This window comes from Condylura cristata, unplaced genomic scaffold, assembly GCF_000260355.1.
Source record: "Condylura cristata isolate star-nosed mole 26May11 unplaced genomic scaffold, ConCri1.0 scaffold00003, whole genome shotgun sequence".
Classification (NCBI taxonomy): Eukaryota; Metazoa; Chordata; class Mammalia; order Eulipotyphla; family Talpidae; genus Condylura; species Condylura cristata.
The window spans coordinates 33,479,535-33,491,780 of NW_004567104.1; the positions used below are offsets into that span (position 1 = coordinate 33,479,535).

At 36.2% G+C, this 12,246-nt stretch overlaps 1 protein-coding gene across 3 annotated transcripts in view; it reads left to right on the forward strand.

Annotated features, from left to right (window-relative positions):
* Positions 1 to 10,575, forward strand: part of IQCB1 (IQ motif containing B1) — a 47,949-nt gene extending 37,374 nt beyond the window's left edge. For 2 of the 3 annotated variants that reach the window (XM_012734006.1, XM_004675171.2), the window contains 3 exons: positions 2,514 to 2,645; positions 8,979 to 9,135; positions 10,038 to 10,575. In XM_012734006.1, coding sequence (XP_012589460.1) covers positions 2,514 to 2,645; positions 8,979 to 9,135; positions 10,038 to 10,267 — 519 coding nt within the window. In that variant the 3' untranslated portion in view covers positions 10,268 to 10,575. Of the gene's footprint in view, positions 1 to 2,513; positions 2,646 to 3,139; positions 5,350 to 8,978; positions 9,136 to 10,037 lie in introns of those variants that run through there. The other variant, XM_012734009.1, reaches the window with a different exon arrangement.
* Positions 10,576 to 12,246: the final 1,671 nt, after the last annotated feature.

Consider the following 12,246-nt stretch of genomic DNA (forward strand, 5'->3'; position numbering starts at 1 on the left):
AAAAAAAAAAAAAGATAAACTTACTATTTGAAACTACATGGATGGAACTAGAACAGATTATGCTAAGAGAAAGATAAATATCAAAAATCATTATATTTGGAATATAGAAAAATAAGGATCAGATAGAGCCGAACTAATAAACCTTACAAATCTGATTATAAAACACAAGCTACGAGAGTTGGTGGGGCAGAGAGGAGAAAGATGAAAGGGAAAAGGTAACAGAAAGAAGAAGGAGTCTTGTGATAATGAATTTAGGGTGCTCTAAAACACAACATTGTTGTTTGTAACATTGTAAATCAGTGTTAACTCAATTAAAAAAAAAAAAAAGCTGAGTAAATAATCCAGTACAGGAACAAAAACATGCCCACATTTTCCTCAAATTACCTGACATACACTGTGGACAAAAGTACTTCTAATGTTTGGGGGAAAAACTCCAACTCGAACTTTTTATCCAATCAGACTATCAGTTAAAGGAAAAGATTAACTCAAGACATCTTTAGCTTCATAAAGTCTCTAAAATAAAAGAGTAACCCAAGAAGGAAGGTAACATGAAATCCAAGATAGAAGAAGTCATCTCAGAATGGAAGTCTTAGGATGATAGTTATGCACCTGGCATAGGGACCTATCAATCCAGACTAGAGTAACTCATCTCCAAAAAAATGTGTTCCCACAAATGTATTTGATAGAAAGTCTAATCTGTTTTAATGTATTGACAGGGCACAATTTTTGATGTATAATCAGTGCTTGTGTTTGGAAAACTAAGCACAGAAAAGCAATTATTTCCAGAGAAAATTTTTAAAAACTGCAAGACAGGAAGTATACTATGTGGTTCAAAAATTAATAGCTTTCATAGAGTTACAATTGTGTAAACATTAAATACTGACTTAACTAAATTTATAAGAAAATTGAATGGGGATTTGGAAGGTAGGTAAGAGTACAACAATAAGATAACTAACTCATCTTCCATACTATAATAAAGTTAATAGATATTAATGTCTATCTCTGAAAAAAATCAAAGTAGATAATCATAAAAAAAGTTAGTTATCGATGGGAGGTGGGACAAAGAACTGTAGTTTTTTTGGTAATCATGTAAAACTGAAACTTCGTACAATAATTACATCAAACAAACATTTTCTGGAAAGCTCTAAATTGTAAAATATTTTAGACTTTATAGTCCCATGCACTCTTTTTTAATAATTCAACATTATAGTTGTAACACAAAAGAAGCTATAGAAAGTCTAATAAATATCAGTAATGTTGTAAAATATCAGTAATATTAGTTGTAGATACTGAATTTTGAATTTCATATCATTTCACATCACAAAATTTTTTTTCCTTTTGGACTTTTTTTTTTAAAGATTTTTTATTTATACATACAGAACTGGGGTACAGACCAGAGGTTCAAGGTTGGTGAGAGGCTTCACCAGAGACAGTGGGGAGCAGAACAGGCAGATAGAGGAAGTACACTGCTGAGGGGAGCAGTGGGCGGGTCAGGAGAGATCTGCCACACCATGTGGTCACTTCCGGGGCAGGCAGGAATCGAACTCATGTGGACCTGGCTTTAGCTTCTTAGTGCTGTGCTTTAACCCGCTGCACCACCAGGGAGGGCCTCCTTTTGAACTTTTTAACAAAATGCAAGAAGCCATTCTTATCCCATAGACTGTACAAAACAAGCAGTAGACTGGGTTTTTAAATATATTCATTACATCATCCTTCATTTTTGTACAATGTGATTTCCCAACACCAATTCACCTGTGCTCCATCACCGTAGTCCATTGTGCCCTTCCCACTCCTGTCCTGGTCCATCTCTTTCCTTTTCTACAGAATGTCTCTGATCTATAGTTGCTTGATGCCAGTCCTTTCTTTTAAAAAATTCAGTATATATCTGAAAATAAAAACAAAGCAAGGAGAGTAAGGGAAAAACTGGACAGAATAATTTCACATTTACCCAAAGCTTACCTGTTAACAAGGCTTCTTGTTTTATCATGAATTCATTGTAAAGGATATAGGGAAAAGATTCAGAAAATGCTCTTGTCAGCAGCAACCCATACTTTACATTTTTATATTTTCTTATTTACCAAGCTTTTTCTCTCTATATACTGTGTGATCTCCAGAGACCTATAGGCTCAGTACAATTAGTATTTTTGTTTTCTTTAGTTATCAAAGCTCTTCTAGAGAGATAATGTGACTAGCCCAAAATTATATAATTTATAAGGGACTGGATTTGAGAGTAGGACCAATGTTTATTTCCAATATTTTCCTTTTTCATTGCCTATTATTCAAATATGCCTGACTATATCCTTGTAAATTTTAACACTAGAAATAATATTTTGCAGAAAAATTACTGTCTTCTCTTTCCTTGTCATAATTCTATCCCTTTACCCATACACACTTAGAGTTAACTGCTGTAATGTTATGCACCTAATATGTTATAGGAAGAAAATAGTTTATTACTTAGGAGAGAAACAGAAAAGTTAAATAGCTATATTTCTCCTTTTTTTTTTTTTTTTTAGACTCTTAAATTCCTAGCAAAATGCCGTAAGGAGAAACAACTATGTGCTCTTTGGCAAGGACTCCCAGACCTCACAGATAACCACAGAGTTGAACTGAAGCGTCAAGTGGATGAATATGTCAGAAAACATGCAGTATGTAGGCCCTGTGCCATGATATCATTGTTATATTATTCCAGTATATGATATTCGGCAACAAAACAGTGTCTCAGATGTATAGGTACACTTTAGATTGGTGTAAGGTAAGGCAGTGGCTTTACCATACAGTTAATTGATTTGGAGTTTTCTTATAATTACATGGGCATAGAGGTATAGTCAATAGTGAAGGAAACTTTGCTTCAAGTCAGTTATTTCCTTTTCATTTGGTGTATCTCCCATACTTCATATTTCTCTGATACCAGAATTATTACTTTATTTATTTGGAACGACCATTGATAAAAAGAACTTGGTATTTTTAAGATCCATTTTGTTATTCTGTTGTCTTTATCTTCATTGACACCTCTCTTTGTTTTTTCTCTCTCTCTCACCCTCCTGTCTCTTTCCTACTCTTCCCCACCAAAACATACTCACTGTTAAAATATAAAATTAATTCTGGGCAACTAATATTTGTCATTTGATGTAATATTTAGGTAATCCTATCTTTCACCCTCTTCTACACTGTTTAAAAAGAGAACTTCATGCAAAAAAACCAAAAACTAAAAAACTGTGATGGAAGTCAGGAGTACTAATGCATGATAGCTGAACAAGTAACTGTTAACCACAAGAACAAAACTTTGGTAGAAGCTGAATTGAACAGCATGACTCAGACCAGAGGGCATAAGAAAGACCTCCTACGTCTTCATCCACTACTAGGACTTTAATTTAAATGCACACAATAATCTGAGCCTGTAGGGAGAAAAAAGGAGGGCAAGCCTGACCTATGATGTTATAACTCTCTGTGGTTACCATTTATAGGTCAACAATAGAAAAGACGTTCTAACTTCTACTTCTAGCCAAGATGGAGTAAGGGAACTAGGTTTTCTTCCTACCTGAAATGAAAGGAGGTTGGGGGAGGGAATGATAAAATACATGGCACAATAGTTTTTTAGGCCATGGACATCAGACGACAAAGAGCAGCAATCCCTGAGAAGGGTGAAAAGCAAGTCCTATACTCTCCCTTTCTTACAACTTTTAAAATTTCTAGGTCATAGCACAAGGAAGAAGAAACAAAGCAGTTGGTCTTTGGAATCATCAAATTATAGAGGTGAACCAGAGAGTCTAGGAAGAGCAAGACAGCAAGATTTCAAAGGGTAGGGATTATGAAAGTAAAGGGAGCTACAAAGAGAGAGAACCCCAAGTACCTGTATCAGCAAATGCATGTAAAGAAACTACCCACGGGCCAAGAAAACAACCTTTTGAAAATATGAAAAGAAAAGGTGTCTGATATTCACACAAGTCAGAAAATAGTATCTGGAAAAATTCATGATTTATAAGGCATTGGAATGAGTAGTCATGAAGATCTTGCCTTAGAAGGAGGAGATAAGTAGTTTAAATTACAAAAGATTATAGTGTTTTTCATGTAACTTAGCAGCATTCCAGAAAAATGCCCAAGATTTTAGAAATATCATATGCCTGGCATCCATAAAGGTAAAAGTTACAATGGCTGGTGTCTAAACAGAGAATAAAGTCAGGAACAAGACAGGGATAATATTCAGTAGTCGGAATCCTAGTTTGTCTTTTTTTGATAGAAATTGACAAGCCAATTTAAAATTTATATAGCAATAAAAGGAACAAATGATTGTAAGAACAATGTTGGAAGGGTAGCATGACCTGATTTCAATAATTATAAAACTACAGTAGTCATAGCAGTAGTATTGATATAAATATCACAAAGAGTAAATCAGTGGAACAAAATTGAATCCCAAAGTAAACCCACATATATGACCACCTGATAATTGACAGGAGTATGCAGATAATATTTGGAGAAACTGGAAATTTGGTTATCCATATGTTAAAAAATTGATCTTGGGTCCATGTATTATATATAAAAGTTAAAAAAATTGGATCATAAGGGATTCATCTTTAACAGCAGGGAGAGCAAAAAGGAACATAAAGGGGACTACATCAAACTGAAAAGTTTGTGCACCGTGAAAGAAACTAAAATGAAAAAGATACCTTACTGAATGGCACGATATTTGCAAAACATGCATCTGACAAGGGACTGATACCAAAGATCTATAAGGAACTTATACAACTCAACAACAACAAAAAACAAAAACAAATAACCTAGTAAAACATGGCCAAAGAATAGACACTTCCCCAGAGAAAATAAACAGACTACAAACAGGCATATGAAATAATGTTCATCATCACTTATCATCAGGGAAATGCAAATCAGAACCACAATGAGAATTACCCAAACTGAAAAGATTAGAAGAAACAGTGCTGGTAATAATGTGCAGAAAAGACAACTCAGATTGGCCCAGTACTTATGGAAGGCAGTATGGACATGTGTCAAAATATTAAAAATGGATCTTTCATACAACCCAGTAACTCCAGCTAAGGAAACTTGTATTTCCATGGTTATTGCAGCACTATTTATAATAACCAGATTATGACAATACCTAAGTACGCAAAAGCAGATGAATGGATCAAGAAGATTCTATATATAGACATAATATTACTCAGCAAATAAAAAAGATAAATTCATGCCATTTTCAGCAACTTGGATAGAGCTGGAGGGTGTTATACTAAATAACAAATAAGCTATTTATGATAACTTGTAAGTCAAAAGGAGAAAGCCAAATACCAGATAATATTTCTCTATATATGAAATATAGAGAAATTAACTAAAGGTCAGATAAAGAGAAGCTTAAAAACTAACTCTTGAGGCCCTTCCTGGTGGCGCAGCAGGTTAAAGCACAGCACTAAGAAGCTAAAGCCACTTCTGCATGAGTTCGATCCCCACCCCGGAGGTGACCACATGACGGCAGACCTCTCCTGACCTGCCCGCTGCTCCCCTCAGCAGTGTACTTCATCAATCTGCCTGTTCTGCTCCCCACCCTGTCTCTGGTGAAGCCTCTCATCGCCCCTGCACGTCTGGCCTGTACCCCAGTTCTGTATGTACAAATAAAATAAATCTTAAAAAAAAAAAAATAACCCTTGAAAGCTGACTATGTGGAACTGATGCATCCAGAATAGGGAGGGGCATTGGAGTGAAACCAGGTAAGAACAAAAAGGGAAGTACTATGATGATGTACTATCTAATACTACCACAAGTAGAATTAAATAAATCATGCAATTTATTTTCTTTAAAGATTTATTTATTTATTTATGGTATAGGCCAGAGGTATGGGGGGTGAGAGGATTCACCAGAGAGAGTGGGAAACAGAATAGGTGAATTGACTGAAATACACTGCTGAGGGAAGCAGCAGATAGGACAGGAGAGGTCTGCTGTGCATGTGGGTCACCTCCCTGGCTGGGGATCAAACTTGTGCTGCAGTGGCTGTGGATCCCTTCAGAGTGCTGTGCTTTAACCCATTGTGCCACCAGGGGGAGCCCTAACACCCAATTTCTTCCTCTCTTTCCTCCTCGTTCAATACAACCATCATTTCTATAAGTTAAATTACTTACTCTGCATCACAAGTGGAATCACATAGTATTCATTCTCCTGGGACTGTTTCATTTGACAAAATGTTTTACATATTCATCCACCTCTTACGTCAGAATTTTGTTCCATTTTTAGGACTTAATGGTTTTATGTATTATTAAACCCCATTTTGCTTATGTGTCAATGAACATAGGTTGTTTCAGCCTTTTGGCTATTGTGAATAATGCTGCCATGAAAATGATGTACAAGCATGCATTTGTAACCCTGCTTTAAATTCTTTTGTGTATATAACCAGAAGTAGAATTGCTATATTATATAGCAATTCCATTTTTTGGTTTTCTGGGGGAAATCCCATGCCATTTTCACTTTACTTTCTCACCAGTAGGGTACAAATTTTCCACTTTCACCATATCCTTGCCAGTACTTAATTCATCCTATGTGTTGGAGACCAGCTGCAACAATTGGGGTGACAGAGGTTCCTGTAGGAAATGATGGTGTCTGTGAATGTGAATGAGGGACATTAACACTCAAACACTCATTCAGGTGCAAGTGTCATCTGCTGACAGTCTCAGCAGGTCTTTATTATTTTTATGTTAGCAAACAGTGGGGTTACATCACCATATGCATTGATTTAAAAAAATGACAACTATTAAATTTTCTTAAGAACCATTTGAAGTCTTTTGATCTTTAGCCAAAATTATAACATTTACCCTTTTTTTTTAAGATTTATTTATTTATGCATACAAAACGTGGTACAGGCCAGAGGTGCAGGGGTGGTGAGAGGATTCACCAGAGACAGAATGGGAAGCAGAACAGGCTGATTGACAAAAGTACACTGCTGAGGGGAGCAGTGGTTGGGTCAGGAGAGGTCTCCTTTGTCATGTGGATCGCTTCTGGGGCAGGGATTGAACTCATGTTGAAGAGGCTTTAGCTTTATAGTGCTGTGCTTTAACCCGCTGTGCCACCAGGGCGTGCCCAACACATCATTTTTTAAGGAAAACACAGCTAACAAGCAAAATGTTACTATGATTTTTTTTTTTTTTTTGTAGCTGGGGAAACAATTTACTAAAGATAAAGAAGGCAGATGAATTCGTATAGTTATAACTAACATTTCTATTTATATTATAAGAAACAGCAAAACAAAAGAAAAACTTCTTTTATCTATATTTACTAAGGATACTCATTTTCATGAAAGCATCCTAAAAAATGATTAAAACAAGGCCAGGGTAAGTAATGAAAAAGTTTACTCAGTTCTAACAGAGAGATACTAGTAGGCCAAACAACAAAGGCTTATGTTTTCTGGTTCCCAAAGTGTTTTTTTCTCCGGAGCTTAATTTAGTCTGTACATCTGGAAGACAGTGGAGTGAGGGAATTGAATTATTGGTTTGGAAAGGAATATGTTATTACAATATGTTATTAGCACTGTCTTACTTTGTATATATTAGCTTTACAGTAAACTGTCTTTTATACTTGTTGTTAGTGCCTTTTATATATAGTGTTTTAATTTGGGTGGGGTACATCTGGTCTGTTTTTTTTTTGTTTGTTTGTTTCCTTCTCCTGTCAGTGTCATATTTAAGAATGTTTTCCTTTATCTTCTAAGAGTTTTATAGTTTTGGCTCTCTTTTTGTATAATATGCAGTAAGTGATTCTGATGCATATGCTAGTTTAAAGAAGAAAGATTTCTTTTAGCATATTGTTGCAGTATGTTTAAGATTCCATGACTGGAATATAGTGTTAGCTAGAATAACATTATACCCATTTTGGGCACTAATATTTGAGAAAGCTATGGTGTCAGCAACTTTATTTGCTTTAAAGTTCAGCTTAAATTCTCTGTAAAGTAGATAACTAGAGCCCTTGCTAGTGGCACAAGAGGTTAAAGCACAGCACTATGAAGCTCTGGGCAGCCACTGCAGCACATGTTTCATACCTGGCCAGGAAGGTGACCCATGGCACAGCAGACCTCTCTTGTCCTGTCTGCTGCTCCCCTCAGCGGTGTATTTCAGTCAATTTGCCTATTCTGTTCCCCACTTTCTCTGATGAACCTCGCACTGCTCTCCTCACTCCAATCCAGGCCTGCACCCCAGTTCTTGTATGCATAAATAAATAAATATTTGAAAATAAAGTAGCTAATTGGGCCCTTTCTGAAGTGGTGAAAGTGGTTGTGCAGCAGTGTGAAGCTGGCCATAACCTCTTGGTCAAGTTGGATTCCCAGCCCCAAAGGTGTTCCACATGGCACAGCAGACCTGTCTCACCTGCTGCTCCCCTACAGCAGTGTACTTCATCCATCTGCCCCCTGTTCATCTTCCCACTGACTCTGGTGAATCCTCTCACCACCCCTGCACCTCTGGCCTGTAGCCCAGTTCTGTATGCATAGATAAAGAAATCTTAAAAAAGAAAAAAAAAAAGGAAAGAAAGTAGCTAACAAACCACAGTCATATAGTCAATTCTTTTTAATGGTTTCTAAAATTACAGGGAGTGGGGCTGGAAGGAATGATGAGTCTGTAAAGTTAGGTACAAACCAAGGTTGACCTTATGTATTATCCTTCCAGGCCTGTATCTTTACCAAGCTATTTGTAATTTTCGCTATGAGTTCTCAATCTTATCTTTCTCCTAGAATACCAGTATGTTGGAAAGTATGAAACATACCAAGAAGAAACTTACCCCATCAAGTTTTCATCTAAAGCTGCTTTGAAGAGGCTCTTTAATGTTTGCACATTAGATGTACAATGTACATGTAGATGTAGATGTCAATCATAAGACTCAATTATAAATTAAGATGAAAGACAGCTAAGCATTCTGGAAATAAGTAGTTGGGTGAAATGTACTGTGATATATATGTCACTCCTGTGACAGGTTTTCTTCCTGTCCTCTGTTCCTAGGCCTCTCACATATCAGCTGTGACCAGCAAGGAGCTCCATGCCCAAGCTCAAGAACACCTGCAACACTATTTTATGAGTAGGGCCCTAGAAGAGAGAGCCCAGCAGCACAGAGAAGCTCTCATGGCACAGATCAGCACCAGTATTGAGCAGTTAATGAGTATGTGCTCATTCCATTTTTGTTTCTCAAAAGAAACAACTCTATTTACAATTTTGTGATAACCAAAATCTTTAGAAAGGAAACCCCCATTTAATGTCTCCTGTCTTCAGAAATTTCTACATCTAGATCATACCAGCTAACAGTATTTTCAAAGGATACAGATCCCATAACAATCTTCTTATCTGCTGTACCTAGTCTTAATATCACTCTTATTTATCAGCTCAAAGTTACTGATTTTAAAGCTGCTGAATCCTTCTACCCAAAGCTGTAATGTAGTCTCAAAAGGTTTTGATCTATTTTAGAAGTAGACGAGGACAGTATTTACAGTGCTGTTATGTAATTTTTAATGAAATGCTTTCACAAAAAAGAAAAAAAACTTTATCTGTCCTTCACAACTATTTGTGCATTTGATGAGAGATCACATTCATGACAGCCAGTGTTTCAGTCTCTGAAATACTTTTAGTATAGTATATGTAGAGCAGAAAGGACCAGGGGCCTCTATTTAATGCTATTGTTTGTGACTTTTGTTTGCTTAATTAGATATATCACTGGACTGAAATCAAACCCTCATCTACAGAATGAGGTTCTACTATTTGTAAATTTTTAGTTCTCTGGATAAGCCATCAAAAAAAATCTAGAGCTTTTTTATTCTTTTATTTATTTATTTTTAAAGATGTATTCTTTTAAACACATAATTGTGAGAGTAGGAAAACAGTTGCTGCCAGCCACAGTTACAGCTTTTGGATCATCTTACATCACATACAGCTAACAGTGATAATAGATTCATAGTTGAAACCCTGTCCTTTCCTACTACAGTAGAGTTCCAACTCTGTAGTTTCTAAGTTCCTACATTTTTGTGGTATAAAACTTTTACCCAAGTGTTTGTTTTCTGTTTACTGCAGAAGCACCAAGTTTGAAGGAAGCAGAAGGCCGAGAACCTGAGCTCTTCCTAAGTAGATCCAGGCCTGTGGCAGCTAAGGCCAAGCTGGCCCATCTCACCACCCTGAAGCATATACAAGCTCCCTGGTGGAAGAAGCTTGGGGAAGAAACAAAGGGTGACATTGGTATCCCAAAGGATGAGATGAGTGTAGAAATAGAAACTTTGTTTATTGGTGGAACCAAACCCCCTTAGATTTATCTTAAGAAATGACATAAATCCTGTATTTCATGAGATTATATTGGTTCTGCCTCTGATATACCATAGCCTGGAGCTATCTAAACAATGGTTTCTTCTCCCAACAAGATTTGCAGGCAGTAAGTGAAGTTATCTTCTACCTCTATCTCAGTACTTTTCTGTTCTCCACACTCCATCCTTGGCAGACAAATGGGTGTGGCTTTTATTGTGAAATGAAACTCAGCATGGCATTCTAGGAAGTGTGATTGTTCTTTTTTCTCCTGATGTTTTCCAGCTTAACATGCTTTCTAAATAAATATTTTCAACAATTATTCTGAAAAACTTGTCAGGATGACTTCAATTTTTTACACTTATTTAATATTCTTGTGTTTCCATTCCTATGGTAAGTAAAAGATATGGTCCATTGAAGGACATTCCACTATATTCTACAAAAGTGGTTGAACAATTTTTCTACCTTGTTATTACTAAAAGAAACTTTATTTTGGAATCCTCCTAGTAGTCAATGGAGGAAAAACTTCTTCAGATAAAGTTACATTCTTTCTATTAAACTACATAAATACAAGCCATCTATTTCCCTTTTTGTTTTCTAAAACCTGAGAGCTAAATATAATTTTATTTTTTTTTTTAAAGATTTAAAGACTTATTTATGTATACAGAACTGGGATACAGGCTAGAGGTGCAGGGGTGGTGAGCAGACTCAGCAGACACAAAGGGAAACAGAACAGGCAGATTGATGAAGTACACTGCTGAGGGGAGCAGCTGTGTCATGTGGGACATCCCCTGGCCAGGGCTAAACTCATACTGGAATGGCTGATTAGCTTCATAGTGCTGTACTTTAACCCACTCTGCTACAAGGGAAGGCCCAGGCTGACTAGCTTCATAATGCCGCATTTCAACCCATTGTACCACCAGAGAGGGCCCTAATATTTTTTTTAAAATCCAAGTATCTATATACTTTTTTGTTCCAACCTAGTAATTTCCAATTGCCATACTTATCTTTGTGTTTTAATACCAGAAATCATCTATTTGTATTTGCAGCAATAATGTAATTGAAGTTAAAAAAAAATTAACAAATCGTGTACTCCATAAAAGTACTTGGATGGTACTTTTCTGTATAAAGGAGTGGAATACCAGGGTTTCTGGATAGGAAGACCAAAGATAACTGTTCTCTCAAATTTAAGTTCAGTAAAATTCTGGTCAAAATTATAATTTTTACTTTATTTTCATAATTGGAAAAGAACTACGAAATTCATCTGTAAGAAGCACATAGGAGTTCTGATTTCACCGAGACTGTAGAAAGCTAACTGAAATGTTCCCCCACCTTAATAAGAAAAGTGCCACTTAATATATAAAAATACTTTTTTGAGTCTGTTAGGTGAGGCTTCAAGACAACCAAATTGAGATGGGTCTTAGTCTTAAATTATTTCATCTTTAGTAGTGCAGTGAATATAAAGAAGACATGAGAAGAAGAAATAAACTAAAATTTTAAGAAATTGTTACAAGCCAATATTGGGTACCACCTTAGTTTAGAATTTCTAGGAGCTTCACATCTAGGGAATTCAGATCTCAGCAAATTTATTGCATGGATGAGGGAGAATGCATGGAGAGAGACCTCGCTCTTGTGGCAAGGGCATACAGGGATGGTTGAAAGTGAGGAATAGACTAGGAACACAAAACATCAAGTTTTCCACGCCCCACTCTAACCACAAGTTAACAGCAACTAAAAAGCAATTTGAAGTCTGTGTTGCATTGAAGGTGACAACTCTGCTAAATTGACTAGTTTCACAACCCTTCTGTAGTTGTACAATTTCTTTTATCACAATGCTTTTTATCTGACAATGCTGATATATTTACAGTATTCATATAACAAAATTTGTGCAAAGTACAGGCCCTTTGGGAAACAGTATGGAAGTTTATTAAAATCTAGATGGTCCAGTAATTCCACTTGTTGGCATGTATCCAGAGAATGCAAAAAT